General features: G+C 65.3%; 3 protein-coding genes across 3 annotated transcripts in view; 2 read left to right on the top strand and 1 right to left on the bottom strand.

Annotated features, from left to right (window-relative positions):
- The first annotated feature begins 336 nt into the window (after positions 1–336).
- CHLRE_08g361350v5 (uncharacterized protein) lies at positions 337–6,897 on the top strand. Its single transcript, XM_043064824.1, has 8 exons — positions 337–722; positions 1,068–1,179; positions 1,504–1,587; positions 1,853–1,905; positions 2,299–2,415; positions 3,036–3,530; positions 3,895–4,524; positions 4,792–6,897. Exons 1-8 carry the CDS (start codon positions 574–576, stop codon positions 6,344–6,346), a joined length of 3,195 nt encoding a protein of 1,064 aa, XP_042921825.1. The 5' UTR covers positions 337–573; the 3' UTR covers positions 6,347–6,897.
- A 7-nt stretch (positions 6,898–6,904) lies between these two features.
- On the bottom strand, positions 6,905–10,856 carry CHLRE_08g361300v5 (uncharacterized protein). The gene is made up of 7 exons (XM_043064823.1): positions 10,350–10,856; positions 9,822–9,998; positions 9,455–9,562; positions 8,949–9,151; positions 8,495–8,665; positions 8,103–8,167; positions 6,905–7,827 (listed from the first exon to the last, which is right to left on the bottom strand). Exons 1-7 carry the CDS (start codon positions 10,638–10,640, stop codon positions 7,601–7,603), a joined length of 1,242 nt encoding a protein of 413 aa, XP_042921824.1. The 5' UTR covers positions 10,641–10,856; the 3' UTR covers positions 6,905–7,600.
- A 110-nt stretch (positions 10,857–10,966) lies between these two features.
- The window catches only part of CHLRE_08g361250v5 (uncharacterized protein), an 8,184-nt gene continuing 1,306 nt past the window's right edge, over positions 10,967–17,844 (top strand). Inside the window, exons 1-10 of the mRNA XM_043064822.1 lie at positions 10,967–11,291; positions 11,740–12,663; positions 13,066–13,176; positions 13,435–13,503; positions 13,850–14,024; positions 14,473–14,728; positions 15,265–15,427; positions 15,777–16,868; positions 17,129–17,245; positions 17,704–17,819. Coding sequence (XP_042921823.1) covers positions 11,280–11,291; positions 11,740–12,663; positions 13,066–13,176; positions 13,435–13,503; positions 13,850–14,024; positions 14,473–14,728; positions 15,265–15,427; positions 15,777–16,868; positions 17,129–17,245; positions 17,704–17,819 — 3,035 coding nt within the window. The 5' untranslated portion in view covers positions 10,967–11,279. The remainder of the gene's footprint in view (positions 11,292–11,739; positions 12,664–13,065; positions 13,177–13,434; positions 13,504–13,849; positions 14,025–14,472; positions 14,729–15,264; positions 15,428–15,776; positions 16,869–17,128; positions 17,246–17,703; positions 17,820–17,844) is intronic.

Below are 17,844 nucleotides of genomic sequence, written 5' to 3'. Positions count from 1 at the left end.
TACAACACTACACTGTCTAAGAGCCTGGGGGTGTGTGCCGGCTGGCCGGCGCGATCACGCACCTGTGTGTGTGTGTGGCTTCTGTTTGTTGCGGTCTGCGGCGCTACCTGCAAGCAGGCGCCACTGCACCCAGCTTCACAGCATCAGCACGCAGGCCCTGCTGGTCGTCCTTCTCGGCGCATCAGGGGTTCTCGCCGCACCCCTGCGGCGCATCGGCCCTTTCGCCAGCTTGCAGCGGTACACGGCGAACAGACCACACATCGTGCCCAGTAGCTGACACCTGCGCCCGCCGTAATCTTCGTCAATATTTGACAATAATCTGCTTATGTAAATATCCGCTAAGGCCTTATGGATGAACTGAGCACAGGCATCCTGGGTTCTCGCAACAGCTGGCAATCCTGTCACACGCGTTACGTACACTTATTCAACTCTACCTGCGCGAAATTGATTTCTGTACATAGGTACTGAGTGCAATATTGTGTTATCATTTTGCAAATGGAACGAGTAGCCAGAAAGAAGTAGCGAGAGCTGCGAGCGAGCTCCCTCTCCTCGCCCTGTAGCCGATTTCCAAAGATGAAGAGTATAGGCGCCACCGCTTTGGCGAACCTCAAGCGCTTGCAACTGCGGGGGCGCGACGGGCCGGAGCAGAAGGAGGTGGTCATTGCCTGGGACATTGAGAATGCGCGGCCCCCACCGGGCATACCCGTCGAGGAGGTTGAGAGGTAAGGTCACATAACGGTACATAGGTTACGCAGGCCTGTGAGACCCGTAGCGTGTGGTCTATCTGGCAAGCTACCCACGTTGCCCCATGCTACCCACGTGCCCCACACCGCCCGTTCCGCCACGGCCCCTTGTCTATCGCGTCCTCTCCTCCCCACCGCGGCCTTCCCCATCCACGCCCTCAAGAGCCTTGCCCAGGACCCAGCTCTGCCCCGCCCTTTTCACAATTTAAATAAATGCAAACTAAAGCAATTGTTCTAAATGGCGTGCGTGCGTGGGCACACAAACCAACATTGCATTGCATGTACATTCTGCGTGGCGCACACATGCCTGCTGCATGCATGCAGGGCCATCTCCAACGCCTTCCAGCACCTGCCCCGCCGCAAGCGCCACGCCTTCCTGGCCGCCGCCAGCCCCAGGTCCTATGCGGCCATGACCGCCGTGTACGGCCAAGACCAGGTGTGTGCGGGTGTTGGGGGTGGCGGGGCGGTTTGTGGGGGCGGGGTTTTTGGGCGGGGGCGGGGGGGGGGGGTTACGGTAACGTTGAACCAATCCCGGGGGGGCGGATGTCGCTTCGGCCACGGGCATGCATGTCCCCCCCCCCGGGCGGCCTGCCCCACCGACCCTACTAATACGGTTAGCCTGCCTTCTCGTTTATGCATACACCTATATCCTGTGCATCTGCTTGCTTGCAAATCTGCATCGACGCACTGCAGTGACCAAATGACCAATGCACCGACACGTCCGCACCGCCGCCGATCGCGAGCGACCACACACACGCAGGTGAACCACCTGCTGAGCCACACGGACTTCATGCTCGCACCCGGCGGCGCCAAGAGCACCTCCACAGACGCCAAGCTGCTGCAGGTACGGCAAGGTGGTACGTACGGTACGGTACGCTCTGGACCTTTGTAACTACTAATGGCAGTGGGTACAGCACGATCTATCGCGACACGCAGTATGCAGTTTGATTGGCTAGCTAGCCGCCAGTGAGTGGGCGCCTGGGCGGGTGGGCTGCTCCACCTGCTACACCTGCCCATGGTTCATCACGGCATGTATAGCAGCTAGCTGCCACGCACCGCACTCATCACTACTACTGACCCCGCCCGGGCCCCGCCCCACGCGCGCACAGCGCATTGATGAATTCATCGAGCGGCAGTGCGCGCTGGGCCGGGCGTCGTACAGGTAGGTGAGGCGTGCGGGCGTGCATGGTATGTACGGTATGCATGTTCCGTCCAGCCATGGATTGCGTGTGGGTGTTATGGATTTCACGGGGTGCGTGCGGTTGTAAGCGCGTGCTGGCACGTGTGCGTTGGTCACGTGGCGGCATATGTGACAGGGTGGGACCTGCTAGACTCGCAGACCAGTTCTTTTGCAGGGCAGGTCAAACTGACCGACGAGCGCATGCGTACGTACGTTGCTCCGTCGTCCTGTCGCATGCCCTATCTGTCGTCCACACCGCACATCACACACGCACACACACTGTCTTTGTGCTATGTTTTCCTTGTGATTTGTAACACACACACACACACACACACATACACACACACACAAACAAACAAACACGCACGCGTGCAGCGTGCTGGTGCTGATCACGGGCGATGACGACTACACGCCGCGTGTGAAGCGCGCTATGCACGCCGGCATGGACGTGGAGCTGCTGCACCCCGCCGGCATCACCAGCAGGAGCCTCATGTGAGTGGCTGGGTGGGGATGCCGCACGTGGATACCGTATGTGGATGCCTCATGTATGTGCGTGGGTGTAGATAAAACTGGAGAAGGATGGGACTGGGACATACCGTACCGGGAAGCGCCGAGGGCCAGCTGGTTGGGCCCTACCCGAGCGTTTCTGTATGCCTTGGGATGTTTGTCTGTTTGGCACGAATGCATCTAAGCGAGGGCATGACGTACACACGGGCAGCCTCATGTGAGTGGATATGTGGATGCCTCATGTGCGTGGGTGTGGGTGCAAATGAAGCGGGAGTGAGAACTGGTACATATATTCTGTATCGGGAAGCGCCAAGCGAGGGCCAGCTAGGCCCTACCCCGAGCGTTTCTGTTTGGCTCTATGGTATACGAATGTGGGTGTGGGTGCAAATGAAGCTGGAGTGAGGACTGGGACATACCATACCGGGAAGCGAGCGAGGGCATGACAAGTAAGGCTCTCCTCCACATACCTACTCACTTCACGAGACACACACACACACACACACACACACACACACACACACACACACACACACACGCACACGTACACACGCACACGCACACGCACACACACACACACACACACACACACACACACACACACACAGGGCCACACTGGAGGGGCGCGCGAACGTGTGGCATGCTGAGTGGCAGCAGTTCCTAGAGTACTGGATCAACGCCAACAGCAGCAACAGCGGCAGTGCGGGTCCCAGCGGCGGGGGCCAAGCCAGCAGCAGGCAGCCGCAGCAAGGCGGGCCGCGGGCTTCAGAGTCCGCCTCAGGCAGCGGCAAGCCGGCGGCAGCGGCTGCTGCTGGCGGGAACAAGGGCACTCAGCCGCCGCCGCCGCCACAGCAGCGCACACCACAGCAACAACAGCAAGCGCCACAACCGGCAGCCGCCGCCTCCTCCCGCGGGAGTGATGACAGCCGCAGCAAAAATGGCACTACTACTAGTAAGGAGCGCGCAAGCGCGGTGCTGGCCCTGTCAAGCCTACCTGTGGTTCGCCAGTCGTGCGACCCGGACCGCGCACTGGCGGCGGTGTGTGGCTGGCTGGCCAGTGAGAGGCGGGACAACAGCGCCTTCTACCAGAGCCTGCATGCCTTGTGAGTGGTGGCGGGTGATCTATCGGTCAGGGGTTGGACGGGATGTTTGGGACCGTGGGATCCGGTACTGCTGCTGCTGGTGGAAGGGGCGCACGTGACACATGTGTGTACACAGGGTTTTGGGCGGCGGGTTCCATGCCCATTGCCCATTGCCCACTGCCCATTGCCCGTTGCCCGTTGCCCATTGCCCATTGCCCATTGCCCATTGCCCATGCCTCACATACAATACTGCCTCTCTGCATGCTCACACTGTGACCTGACACCGTGTGTGCCCCGTTGCCGCCCCCATGCCACCCACACCCGCCCACCAAACCCACGCACCCCACGCACCCATGCCACTGCCGCCGTCCCCTCACATCCACAGCGCCTCCGAGTGCGGCTGCAAGCTGGTGGTGGATCGGGACCTGGTGACAGCAGCAGCCGAGGGCGGTGGCGAGCTGACACTCACCTGCGTGGACGATGACGAGCGCCACCCGCAGCGCGCGGTGCAGAGCGCACGCGACCGCCTGCGCAACGAGATCAACGAGGTGCTGCTAGGTGATCCCCACGTGCTGTTGCTGGCAGCCATGCGTCAGCAACAGCAGCAGCAGCAGCAACAGCAGCAGCAGCAGTCGCAGTGGCAGCAGTGGCAGTGGCAGCAGTCGCCGCGTCAGCAGCAGCAGCCGTTCTTCCAGCCCCAACCCCAGCCCCAGCAGCCGTCCCAGCCGCCCCACAATCGTCAGCCGCAGCAGGCGCAGCAGCAGGCGCCGGCGCAGCGGGCGCAGCAGCAGGCGGCGCCGCAGGTGCCGCCGCCAGTGCCGCCCGCCCACGGCGTTGGCAGCAGCAGCAGTAGCAGCAGAGTAGGGAAGGAGCGCGTGAGCACGACACTCCGTCTGCCCGACCTCGACTTCGTGCGTCAGTCGGATTGCCCAGAGGCTGCACTGGCGATGGTGCTCGGCTGGTTGGACGCGGCGCGCACCGACAATAGCGCTTTCTACCAGAGCCTGCACGCACTGTGAGTGCAAGCAACTCGGTTTCGTGTCGCGCTACTGGCCGCATAGGGTCCAGGGTCCCATCCGCCGCATAGGGTCCAGGGTCTGCTGGGCCTGGGTGCCAACCAGGGGCGTGCGTGTTGGCGTATTGCTTGCTGGCGAGGATGAGGCCCACGCCACGGATCGAGCCCGTCCCAATTCCAGCATCTGCGTCTCAACCATCCACCCTATCCAACCACCCAACCGCACCCCAAACTAACCGTCCAACCCAATCAACGCGCCCGCCACAGCGCCTCCGAGTGCGGCTGCAAGCTGGTGGTGGGTCGGGACCTGGTGGCCGCACGCGGCGAGCTGACACTGGCATGTGTGGATGACGACGAGCGCCACCCGCAACGCGCGGTGCAGAGCGCACGTGACCGGCTGCGGCTTGCGCTTGACGCCGAGCTGCGCCAGCCCGGGCATGTGCTGGGAGCCAAGCTGGGATCCGTCGTGGTCAACGCAACCAAGAAGCTGTGTGACTGGCTCTTCAGCCCCGGCGCCGCCGCCACCGGCGGCGGCGCCGGCGGTGGCAGAGGTGGCGGCGGCGCCGCGCCGCCGTGTGTTGAGGATTTGGAGGCGTTGCTGCGTCAGCGCGGCTTTTGCGCGGCGGCGGCGCCGCCGGGTTGGGTGTGGCCTGCGAGGGAGGAGCAGCTGCGGGCTGCGGCCAAGGCAGTCGTGCTGGTGGAGGAGGGGCTGGGGCTGGCGCCGCTGCCGCTGCCCGACGGGCGAGCGCTCACCGCCCGGCCCTTCGAGCCGCCGGCGGCGGCGGGCGGGCGGGCGGCGGACCGCTTTCCCGAGTTTGAGGTGGCGGCGGTTGCGGCGATGCTGCGCAGCCGATTGCAGCCGAATGAGCTGGAGGCGCAGGTGGTGTGGCATGCGGCGGCGATCTGTGACGCGGCGGCCAGCTTAGGCCCGGGTGGCTGGATAAGCGGCGGCGGAGGCCGCGGCGGAGGCGGAAGCCACAGCAGCAGCAGCAGCAGCAGCAGCAGCAGTCACTATGACCAACAGGTCAGGGGGCTCGCGGCGGCGCTGTGGCTGCGGCACTGTGACGGTGCGGGGCTGTGTCCGCCACTACAGCAGGCGCCACAGCCGGCGGCGGCGGCGGCGGCAGCAGCGTCAACCGCAGCGGCATCGAAGCCCGCCGCCGCGGCGGCGGGAGCGGCGGCATCGTCTGTGGCTGCGCCCCGCGTGTCTGATGCGGCTGACGCAGGCAGCACTGATGCCAGAAGCAGCAGCACCCCCGCCAGCCCAGCCACGACTGCCCCTACCGCCGCCGCCGCGACGCCGCTGGCGGCGCTGCCGTACCCCGCGCTGGCGGCGCTGCTGCTGCGGCACGGCCACGACGCCGCCGTGCTGACCGACCCGCAGCTGTACGGCACCGCCTTCGCACTGCTGTGGCTGGACGCACGTGCTGCTGCTGCTGCGAGTACGGCTGCAGCTTGTACGGCAGCTGGTGGTACGGCGAGCGGTGCTGCTGGTGTGGGCGTCGGCGGTACGGCTGCTGGTCGCGATGGTGGTGACGGCGGCGGCGGCGGCCCTGGCGGCGTTGCCGCGGCGCCGCAGGTGGGGAGGCTGCCTGACGGGGGTGGCTGGGTCAGGGTGGTCCTGCCAACTGCGTTTGCGGGCACTGCGGCGGCGCGGGCGGCTGTTGCGCAGGTGTTGGGTAGTGGCCTGAGCTGTGGAGAGTTGGTGGCGGCGCTACGGGGCCTGGGGGCGGCGCCGCCACCTGGGTCGGAGAAGAGCGAGATTGCGGGCCTGTTGGCGGAGCTTGTGATAGCGGCGGCGGCGGCGGCGGCGGCATCGTAGAGAGAGCCGTGCGTACGTGTTGTGTTGTGTGCGGAGCATGTGCGGGGCACGTGCATGTGTATGCAGGGCTGACACGCGAGGTAGCACGAGTGCAGAGGGAATGGGTGGCCCCGCAGGGCAAAGTGGCGGCGGGTGGCGGGAAGTAAGTGCCGTGTCATTTTACTTGTACGGCTTTGTACGGCGCCGCCAGCCCGCCACCGGTCACACGTACGGCGCCGTGCATAACTAATGACACGACACCTGCTGTGTTGACGCCCGCTGCTCATCCCCCTCGCTGCCGCCAGACGTGACATCCCAAAGTCAATCACTGCATCACTCGCGTGAGTCCTCACGTTCAAAATAATCCATGTGCGCTAGTGGCTTCTTATTCTGACTGATGGCAGTACGGTATGGAAGCAAGCGTGAGGACATGCAATGGACTTGCATCAGTAGTGCCATGATAGGTAGGGGGGCGCGGGGTGTACGTCACCAGACATCCCATGCGCCATTATTGCCAGCAGCAGTTGCCATTGCATTGGTAACCCATTACGGTATTGTAAGAAGCGGATCTATGGATGATGTGACGTACAATGAAATGAGCTCACGAATTATTCTCGCGACGCCCACTTCTGGTCTCCCACAGCTTCGCGAGCTGGCGAGCTGGCGCTCGAGGCCGGCCCTTGCCCACAATGTACACACGCCCACACTGTATGCACGTACCGGCACGCCCACAGGCATGCCCTCCCACCACGGCGCCCCTCACAACGTGCGTGGCGGCAGCGCCACACATACACACACATATAAACGCACTCGCACACGCACACGCACACGCACACACACACACACACACACCGCGTCATCACAAACTGCGCCTCCAAGCCGCACACCACGCCCGCCGCACCCACCCCCGCACCCATACACACGGCACGCACCGGTGACACCCGTACCGGCACGCACCGCTGCCAGCTCCCCCGCCGCCACCGGCTCCACCCGCGCTCCAACCACCACACGCCCTACCACCACACCCGTAAACTCCTCACGCCTCCACACTTCCACACCCTCACTTCCCCCTTTTATAATCATGAATGTGACCCCACACACACACACACACACACAATGCCCATCCCTCTCCTCCTTCCCCGCCCTCCTCCTCCATTTATTCGTTGGGCTCGGGCATATACTCCTCCTCCTCCACCTCCCCCCCTCCTTCCCCCCCCTTCCACCTCACCCCCCCCCTCTCCTCCTCCTCCTCCTCCTCACCCTTTCTCCTCCCCCTCACCCCTCCCCCTCCCCCTCCGGCGCCGGCCCCGGCCGCTCCCAGCCAAACAGCGCCAGGTCCGCTGCGTAGAAGTCCGCCAGCGCGCCCACACAGGCGCCGCCGCAGGCGCGGTACTTGGGCGCGTACACGGTGGCGGCGGCGGCTGTGGAGGTGAGGTCGGAGGCGGCGGCGGCGGAGCCCTTGTTGCGCCAGGCCACCTCACCCACCGTGATGGCGGGCAGGCCTGTTGGGGGCGGGGGGTGTGTGGGGTTGGGTGTGGGGCGTGGGCGGGAGTGTAACTCATTCCAGTACCCGCTCCGCCCCCCGGTCACCGCCTTGAGCTTGGCCACACGCACCCCCTGCCCCCCCTTGCACACACACCCACACACGCACACACAGGGCTCCACACACAGGGGGTAGGTATCGGTAAGTAAGTCCGGCGTCGTCTGGGCGGGCTTTCGTTTCTTTTTTTAACACAGGGCTCCATCGGTTATCGCACACACGCACACGCACACGCACCCTCGGGCCTGCGCTCGTTGATCAGCTCCACCGCCGCCCGCATGTCCTCCTCCAGGTGCTCGTAGCTGCGCGTGTCAGCGTGTGTGTGTTTGCGGGAGGGGGATTGTGTGGGTGGGTGGTGGGGGTGGTGGGGGTGGTGGGTGGTGGGTGGGTTGTAGATACCAGCTTAAACTTAACCGAACCGGGGGGAGGGGGGGGTGTCCAGGCATGAGTAGTTGAGAGAAGGTGTTGGAAGGGGGAGCCGCTTGTGCTTGTGATGTTGCGTGTGGGGGGGGGGGGCGCGTGTGGACAGCCAAGCACGCTGCCGCCTGCCCCCCCTCCCCATTTTTGATTGAGCCCGGGCAAACCTCGCAGTTTCCCTCCAGCTCCTCCCCTCAGCCCGCCCACCTCACCGTATCACAAAGTCCACCACCAGCCGCCCGCCCTCGTCCACCAGGCAGCGCGCCGCGGGCTCCACGTGGCAGAAGTCGAAGTTCCAGTGGCCCTCGTAGCGCGAGCCCACGCCCTCGCGGTGGCCCACGCAGGCAAACAGGTTGGACAGCTTGCCCATGAGGAAGGGGTCCCTGGGGGGGAGGTGGTGGGGCGGAGGGGCGGGAGGGTGGGTGGGTGGGTGGGTGGGAGAGGCGGAGGGGAGGGTGGGTTGTATCTAACACCAGACAACACCGAACCCGAGAGGTTTGCTTTCCCGATATCCCCACACTCGGGCACGGGGACTCGGTTCACTTAACTGAAACTACTTCGCCCACCCCCTCGAAGACCCATTCGTATAACCCCACCCCACCAGCCCCCCACCCTCCCCTCACATCCCTTTAAACTCCCCACCCCCACCCCCACACACCTCCCCACCTGCTGAACTCCAGGAAGCTGGGCTGCTTGCACCCGCCGCCCCGGTGCGCCCATTTGCTGTGTGTGAACTCGTAGCCGCTGGCGGCGCGCGCCCAGGGGTTGCGGCTGCTTGTGAGCACCAGGTAGGAGCGCCACAGGGTGTCGGGGTCGGCGCCGCCGCGGAGCAGCTCCTGCGGCTCCATGCGCAGCATGCAGCTGTTGCCCTGCAGGCGCAGGTGCAGGCGGGGAGGTTGGAGGAGGGGGGGAGGGAAGGGGAAGAGGGGGGAGAGTGGGAGGGGAGGGGAGGGGGAAGGGAGGGGGAAGGGGAGGGGTTACATTCATGATGATTATTTAAGAAGTGAGGGAGCGTAGCCAGGAACAGTAGCAGAGCAGACGCAGGGGAGGGGAGGGAAGGGGAGGGGAGGAGGAGGGATAGAGAGGCCAGGAGAGGGTTAGGCGAAAGAGTGAGAGGTAGGTTAGGCGAAGGCAATCCCCGCCCCCTCCATCCCTCATCTCAGCCCTCTCACCCCCAGTGGGTCGGCGCTGACGTTGCACAGGTGGTTGGCGAGCATGAACTTCTTGATGGCGGTCACGAAGGTGGAGGAGGCGGTCTTGCGGTTGCGGATGAAGATGAACTGTTGGGGGGAGGCGTGGTGTGGTGGTGGGGATGGGGATGGGGAGAGGGGTTGGAGAGGTGTGGGTGGGTGGGTGGGTGGGTGGGGCAGAGGGAGAGGGAGAGGGAGGAATGTGCCGTGTGCATCCGTCCGAGTGAGTGTGTGTGTTGCCAGATTCCCATTCTTTCATGCAGGCACCGTTTCCTCCGGACCATACATGAACCAACGCACGCACACACACACACACACACCCACACACACTTCCTCTCTTTGTACACACCTTGTACGTGGGGTTGATCCACACGCCGCAGATGTATGACAGTGGTGGAGCCGCCCGCAGCGCCGCCGCCGCCGCCTCCGTGCCGCTGGTGGCGGCGGCGGCAGCTGCCGCTGTCGCGGAGGCGTTAGCCGCATTGCCTGACGCGAGTGAGAGCATGGTGTGCTCTCGAAGCCACGTCTGGGGGTTTGGGGGCACGGATTGTTTTGCGCGGGTTTGGACACGGGTTTATGGGGTTCCGGTGGGCACTGTGGAGGGGCTAGAGGTCGGGAAGGCACAGGGCGGGACGTGGCGGTGCACGGCGTGTCGTGCCGGTGGTGCGGCTGGTGGTGGGGCCGCGGCGGCGGAAGGGAATGACATACCCCGATTCGATAAACTCATTCGCATACCGCACCAGCCTCTCTGACCCTGCGTGTCGCTTGCTGCTGACTCAAAATGGTGGGGGCAACTCCCACACATCTGCCCACGCCATACCCACCCTTACACCCTCGCCCACACCCCCACATCCCCACACTTCACATACGCACGTACCTGGAATGGCAGGACGTCAAAGTTCTCCATGCTATATTTGGACTGCGGCAGAACTCCCTCCTTCTTAGTTTGCCTTGCCAGCTTCGAAGGCGTGGACACTAACTTGTCGTAGTAATCTGGTTCCTTAGCTGCCGCCAGCAGCTGCCGTCTCGCTCTCCCGCCCGGCCCCAACGCGCGCAGGCGCGGCTCCCGCAGCTGCTGCGAAGCGGCCGCAACGCCGCGCCCCAGCGCCGTGAGTTGCCGACTGCATGACAGGACTAGCAGGAGGGCGGCGAGCAGGCCTGCTAGCATGTTCCCGCTGGTGGCCAGCGTGGCGTGGTAGTGTGGAAGCCTGTCCTCGCCCCAGCCCGGACGCGCTTTATAATGACTACATCTAAGTATTTAGATACGTTGTTTATTATCCAGGGCGTCAGCTTCCGGAAACGACAGGCTGGAAAGGACAACAGGTTTGCCGGAGTAGACAGCTACAGAGTCTGATATTGAAGCTTTCGACAGTGCTTACAAATGTGTATGAGTATATGTGGAGCAGCGATGAATGCAGTGACAATTTGACAAAGGTTGCAATCGCCATTTTCGCGCCCGTCCTTCCACCGCTGGACCAAGGCTGGCGTACATTACGTTCTACTTCTACGACTGCGATATGACTACATACAACGTCTCATGCTTTCCTGATTCACTCGCGCGAAGTCTGTTCGCGGCAATGTTGCGTTGCATCGCCAGCCCTAAGGCTTTTGACAATGTTACACGGCGTATATAGGAGCATACAACACGCCCAGCATGATGCGCTCGGGCCACGGATTCAGCTCGCTCGTGGCAAGAAGCGTGCTCCTTTTCTTGCTCCTGCTCGTCTGCCCTGGCGGTGGTCCGACGCATGTCAGCGCGCAGAGAAAGATACCATGGTCGCTCATCAGGAATGCCAACTGGACGCAAATGCTGTCTCAGGTGCGGTTGGCCAGTCGAAACGCTGAGCGGGGATGGCACCAGCTTTGGCGAGCGCTGACACAACGGCGTCCGGCTCTCGTGCGGACCATAGTTATAGTCTTGTTACGGGGCTCAGCGCGGCGCGGCGCGAGTCACGGTGGGCACGCAAGCTCTGCGCCCACACTGCGCCCGTATACGAACGACGGACTGCCACAAACGGCGGGCTTCGAGCGAGCGGCGCAAGCAACTTGCATGGGAACGCGCATCTGTAAGCGGTTCCAGGCACCCCCGCCCCAGGACTAACTTCCGACCCCAATCGCCAGGCAGGAGTCTCAACTGCAAAACCCCGCCCTGCTGCCCTCACAACCTTGCACATATCTGTCTCTCGTCGCCCCGCCCCCAGCTGCTGAGTCCACTCGCTCTGACTCCATCCCCCACATTCCCACTCCCCCACGCGCGCCGCCCGCAGCCCTCCGTGTTCGTGTCACGGGCGGTGCTGCGCATCCGCAGCCGCAACCAGGCCAAACAGCAGGGCGAGGGGGAGGGGCAGGAGCAGGGGCAGGGGCAGCTGCAGCAGCAGCCGGCGCCGCAGTGCGCTCGCTATGTGGGGTTGCAGTACCTGCAGGCCATCCGGGAAAGCCGCGTGGCGCTGTGCGTGCCGCCCAGCCAACAGGGGCAAGCAGGGGGAGGAGGTGACGGCGGCCGCCGCCGCAGCCTCGATTTCCGCAGCAGCCGCAGCGGCCGCAGCAGCCTTGGCGACGGGGGCTTTGGGGAGCAGGCCTTGTGGGGAGGGCAAGGGGAAGGGGTGTCTGGGGCTGAGGACTGGCACCCCCTCCATAGCCATAGCCTTAGCCATAGCCGTAGTCAAAGCCAAAGCCACAGCCACAGCCATGGGCTCAGACACCTGTCGGAGGCGGCTGGCAAGGGCAAAGACGAGGCGGAGCCGGAGGAGCCGGAGGCAAGGGGGCGGGCGGGCGCAGCAGCTGCACTGCCGGCGGCCGAAGGCGGCAGCCGCACCAAGCGGCGGCGGCGGCGGCTAGAGAAGCGCGGCGGCAGCGGCGGCGGCGCTGACGGCGACGACGACGTCGGCGGGCCGCTGCCCGCCACCGAGTCCTCCGTCGACTGCTACACCGCGCCCTTCGTGCGCGCCGGAGACTCCGCGAAGGCCACCGTGTCGCTGTGCCGCAGCCGCAACCTGCTGCTGAACAGCTGCGAGCTCTTCGCCTTCCGGCGCCCCGGCACGCTCAGCAAGAAGTTTCCGGCTCCGGCGGCTGGCGCGGTGCGACTGGCGTGCGAGATGCGGGACGGCGGCGCGATGGCGGCGGAGGACCCGGGGGCGCTGGGCTTCCTGAGGTCCATGAACTCGGCTGTGTGGTGGGCCAATGCCACACGGGTGAGGCGCTGGAGGGGGTGGGATTGGGGTGGGGTGGGAGGGGTGGAGGGGTGGAGGGGGTGGGATTGTGGTGAGGTGGGAGGTGGAGGGGTGCAGGGATGTGGCGGAAGGGGGGAGGTGTTGGAGCGGGGTGGGATTGGGATGGGGTGGGGGTGGAGAGGTGTGGTGGGGTGGAAGAGGTGGAGGAGTCGAACGGCTGGGGCGGGACTGGGGTTGGGGTGTTTGCGGGGTCCTGAACTGCATTGGTCATGTTGCTGCCTGCTCCGCCTCGCCTGCTGATGCGTCCCCCCCCCCCCGCGCCTCCCTCCTCCTCTTCCCGCTCCCTCCTCTTCCCCCTCCTCCGCCTCCCTCCCCTTCCCGCTCCCTCCTCCCCATCCCCTCCTGACCTGTCTTCACGCGCAGGACGACGCGGCTGTGGCTGCCGCCTGTGCGCCCGGGTCCCCCACCCTGGTGACCACGCCCACGCTGTTCGTGCTGCGCGACCGCCACTCCAACTACGCCCACGAAATGGAGGTGGGCGCAGAGGGGGTGGAGGAGTGAGGGGGCGGGAGAGAGGTGGACAGGGAGGAAGGAGCACAGGGAGAAAGAGGCAGGAGAGAGGCGGAGAGAGGGGGACAGAAGCCTGGGATTTAGAACTGGGGGGAGTGGGCCGCGGAGAGTCTCTTTGCAGCGTGTGTGGAATTCCGTGCGCCGTGCCCGCCACCCAGCTGCCCTCCTCCCCAACCTGCCCTCCTCCCTCCCTGTCTCCCTGCCTCCCTGTCCTGCCCCCAGGTTGTGTCCATGGCCTTCAGCTTCCTGGCAGCTCTGGAGCCCCGCGACGTGGCGGAGCAGGGCGTGCAGGTGTGTGCGTGTGGGGGGGGAGGGTGGGTTGTAGAGGGAGGGGAGGGCTGAGGGGAGGGCTGAGGAGAGGGCTGAGGGGAGGCGAGGCGAGGCGAGGAGAGGGCTAAGGGAAGGAGAGGGGAGGGGAGGGGGGGACAGGTCGCGGGAAGAGGGGGTTCGCGGTGGATGCGTGCAAGTGCACACACACACACACACACACACACACACACATGTACACACACAGTGTTGACCCCGTCCTCCCCTCATGCTTTTCCACCACATCACACGCACACACACACACGCACACACACACACACACTCACACACACACACACACACACACACACACACACACACACGCCCCCAGGTGGTCATCACGGACCAGGCCCCGCCCACCGGCTTCCTGGAGACCTGGGCCCGCATCAGCCGCCCGCACCGGCTGCGCGTGCTGGCGCAGGACCCCTTCCCGCCCGGCACCTGCTTCGCCTCCGCCTTCCACGTCTACACCTTTGCCGCCGGCATCGGCTACAACACCAACGCCGGTGCGGCGTGTTCATGAGTGGCGGGTGCATGAGTGGCGGGTGCACGAGTGGCGGGTGCACGAGTGGCGGGTGCATGAGTGGCGGGTGCATGAGTGGCGGGTGCATGAGTGGCGGGTGCACGAGTGGCGGGTGCATGAGTGGCGGGTGCATGAGTGGCGGGTGCATGAGCGGGGGCTGTGGCTCACGTGAAATGATGTGAAGTGGGGGCTGGGTGCCTGGGTGGGTGGGTGGATGGGTCAGATGGTGGGCGGATGCCATTCGCGGTTTCGGCATGCCTCTGTTACCTACCCACCTTCTGTTACCTACCTTCCTTCCTTACCGACCGACCGACCTGCCTACCATCACCACCGCTCGTTTTAGCTTGGTTTGGTTAAGTTTGGGCTGGAATTGCAACCACCTCCACCGCCAATCACAGTCGCCCCCGCCCTCCCTCCCACCCCATCTGCAGACACGGTGCGCTGCGAGAGCCCGGTGGTGGCGGGCCTCAGCGGCTGGCTGCGGCAGATGTACGGCCAGGCCGACCCAAACACCGCGCCGCCGGCGGCGGAGGCGGCTGGAGGCGGCGGCGGTGGCGGCGGCGGCGGAGGCTCAGTGGCGGGCGCCGCCGCCATTGCGGGCCCGGCGACGGCGGCGGCGGGCGTGCGTGGGCTGCGGCCGCCGGCGGGGGGCATTGTGCTGAAGAACGTGGTGTGGCTCAGCCGCCGGTGAGAGGGCAGGGGGCTTGTGGGATAGGTGGGGGTGGTGGGGGTGTGGGAAGCCAGTGGTGACTTGTGGTCGTGGTCAAACCCTGGGGCCGGAAAGGGTTGCTGCTGCCTCCCCCGCCGCCGCCGCAACGACTTCCCCCCATTTCACTTCGTGCCTGGAATCGCCTCCCTTCCTGCTCACACTCTCTTCTTGATGTTTCTTGATTGGAGTCAGCAGTACCCCTCCCTCCACGCCTCTCCCCGCCCCTCGCACTCGCATCCGCATATGCATCCGAGCGCGACTGAGCTATACGTGATCGCTTTACTGACGTTACTACAATACGATCAACCTACTTAGAATAGTCGTTAGACAAAATGGGAGAGCAGCAGCAGCAGCCGTCGGCGGGTCTACGCGCTGGAGCTGGCCGCTGGACTTCACGGACATCGGTAACAACGCGTCTACTCTGCAACTGTACCTGCCTACGACTTCACTTAATTTATCATGAATGTAACCCTCCCTCCACCCCGCTCCCCAACCCGCCCCTCCTCCTGCGCAGCAATCTGGAGACTGTGCGGCTGCTGCTGAACGCCAGCGCGGGCTGGAAGAGCATGCGCATGGTGCGCAACGAGGACGCGGTGGTGGCGGGCCTGGTGGCGGCGGTGCAGCAGTGGAACGCACAGAGCTGCCTGCTGCGCCGATTCGACCGCGCGGTCAAGGCGGTGGGTGGAGCCGAGGGCGGGGTTGGGGGTTGGGGGTTGGGGTGATTGGGGTGGGGGTTGGGGTGGCGGTTGGGGTGGGGTGCGGTGGGGTGGGGTTGGGGTTTGGGGGTTTGGGGGTGGGGGGTGGGAGCGATGTAGTTCACTCCAGTCCCATAACAACCCATGGGGGTGCCCGGGTTGGGGCCACAGGATGACAGCATCCCGCGGTTGCGCTTTTATCGACACGCCCATTCGGCTAGTTGTTGCCGCTTGTTGTTACCGCTTGCGGGCTGCTCCTGCGAGGTGCTACTGTTTCTACTGCTGCTGTTGCCATTGCGGACTGCTACTGCCGCTGCTACTGCCGCTGCAGGAGTACGAGCGCTCGTTTGTACGGATGCACGGCGTGCACGCCGCCGCGGTGGCGGGTCCCACCACCACCTCCTCCAGGGAGCAGGAGGCGGCGACGGCAGGCGGCGGCGGCGGAGGAGCAGGAGGAGGAGGAGCAGTCGGAGAAGGAGGAGGAGGAGGAGGAGGGGCAGGGGCGGCTGCCGCAGGCAGGGAAGGCGGCGGCAGGCGCAGCAGTCGCCGGCGAGGGCTGCTGCGGCGGCTGCTGGCGGCTGTGAAAGGTGGAGCGGAGGAGAAGGAGGAGGAGGCAGACGAGGAGGAGGAGGCGGAGGCAGGGGTGGGGATGGACGAGGAAGGGGTGAAGGAGGCAGCTGAGGTGGAGGGAGCGGGGCAGGCTGCCGCGGCTTCGGTGGGCGGCAACGTCGGTCGCGGCGCTAAGGGGAGAGCGGGGCAGCAGCAGCAGCAGCAGCAGCACCAACACCAGCAGCAGCAGCAGCTGTCGTCAGGAAAGGAGCTGAAAAAGAGCTCCAAGAGTAATAAAAAGAAGCGGATCAACAAGTCGGGCCGCCTCTCGGCCGAGGACTTGGCAGAGCTGGAGCGGATGATTGCGGAGGAGGAGGGGCGCGATGAGGAGGAAGACGAAGAGGCGCTGGCCGGGATCCGGCAGCGGGATGAGCTCTTGGACTTCCTGGCGGGCGTGACCGCCGCTGATGGCAGTAGCATCGGCAGTAGCGGCGGCAGCAGCAGCGGCAGTAGCCGCCGCCGCCGCCGGCTGCATGCTCACGTGGCTCAGGCGACGGGCGAGGGCGGCGGCGAGGAAGACGAGGAGGAGGAGGAAGAGGAGGACGGCAACGGCGGCGGCGGCGTAGCCGCCGCCGCCACCGCTGCCAGCACCGCTACCACTGCCGCCGCCGGCGGCGCTGCCGCCGCCAACGCCACGATCTCGCCGAAAGCGAAACCCCAGCGGCCGTCGTACATGATTGGATCCAGCATTGTGGACCTGGAGAAGCTGTGGGCTCTGGACGAGGAGTCGGGCGAGAGCTGCCGCCGCACCAATGTGCTGTTCAAGTTCGTGGATGGCGACTTCAATGAGCTCACCTACCACCAGCAGCTGCAGGTGTGGGTGTGGGGGTGGGTGGGTGGCGTGGGGTTGGGGTGGGCCACTTCTTGCTTCTCCTTCGCCCTGCCACCCCCGATGTACTCATTGGGTTTCGGCATATCACCCACCCACCCCCCCTCCCCGCCCGCTCTCCAATCCCAATCCCACCCTCTCCCACCCCCTTGGCCGTTCCCAAGCAAGGCTCGCCCCCTGCCCCCATCCCCTCCCCGGCGCCCAATAATCATGAACGTAATCCCTCTCCCCTCCCCCTGCCTCAGGTCATCTTCCGCACGGGCGTGCTTGCGGGTGTGCACGGCGCGGGCCTCACACACGGCTACTTCCTGGCACCCGGGCAGAGCGCGGTGCTGCAGCTGCTGGGAGACTCGTTCAAGGAGGTGAGGGAGGTGGGGGCGAGGGGGGTGAGGGGTGTGGCGGGGCTGGAAGAGGGGTTGGGGGTGGGGGTGGCGCGGCGCTGCAAGAGGGAGGGGGGTTGTCGCTGCCTGGTGAATGACTGCCCGCGCGCCTGCATCACCTCGTCTTGATCTATCATGCATGGAACCCCCGACCGTGCATTGCGTCATCGGCGTCGAGTCTGAAGCGCACGCTGCGCCGTGTCAGCACCGCCTTCTTCCAACAAGTCATGCCTGGTCCTCCTGCCCCTCCTCACCTCACAACCCCCCTCCACCCACCCATCCCACCCACCTACACCCGTCCACCCATCCACCCATCCACCCACCACCCACCTGCACCCACCTACACCTACACCCTCCCCCCAACCCCTGCCCTCACCCACCCTCCCCCCAACCCCCGCCCTCCCCCGCCCTCCCCCTCCCCCCTCCCCCGCCCCCCCCAGGTGTCCGCCAACAACGTGTTCCGCAACATGGCGGCCTCCTGCGGCAACCACTACGCCGACGTGCTGTACCGCGGCGTGGACGTGGACGTGCCGCAGCTGCAGGCGGCGGCCAGGAGGTGGGTGAGGGGGAGGGGGGGAGGG

This window comes from Chlamydomonas reinhardtii, chromosome 8 (assembly GCF_000002595.2).
Source record: "Chlamydomonas reinhardtii strain CC-503 cw92 mt+ chromosome 8, whole genome shotgun sequence".
In the NCBI taxonomy this organism is placed as follows: Eukaryota; Viridiplantae; Chlorophyta; class Chlorophyceae; order Chlamydomonadales; family Chlamydomonadaceae; genus Chlamydomonas; species Chlamydomonas reinhardtii.
This window is presented reverse-complemented; position numbering and strand designations above follow the sequence as displayed.

Coding starts and splice junctions, on each gene's coding strand:
- CHLRE_08g361350v5 (XM_043064824.1), top strand. CDS start 574: ATGAAGAGTATAGGCGCCACCGCTTTGGCGAACCTCAAGCGCTTGCAA. Junction 1,180..1,503: donor CCGTGTACGGCCAAGACCAG/GTGTGTGCGGGT, acceptor ACACACACGCAG/GTGAACCACCTGCTGAGCCA. Junction 2,416..3,035: donor ATCACCAGCAGGAGCCTCAT/GTGAGTGGCTGG, acceptor ACACACACACAG/GGCCACACTGGAGGGGCGCG.
- CHLRE_08g361300v5 (XM_043064823.1), bottom strand. CDS start 10,640: ATGCTAGCAGGCCTGCTCGCCGCCCTCCTGCTAGTCCTGTCATGCAGT. Junction 9,999..10,349: donor TTGACGTCCTGCCATTCCAG/GTACGTGCGTAT, acceptor CCAAACCCCCAG/ACGTGGCTTCGAGAGCACAC. Junction 8,168..8,494: donor GTGGTGGACTTTGTGATACG/GTGAGGTGGGCG, acceptor TGACACGCGCAG/CTACGAGCACCTGGAGGAGG.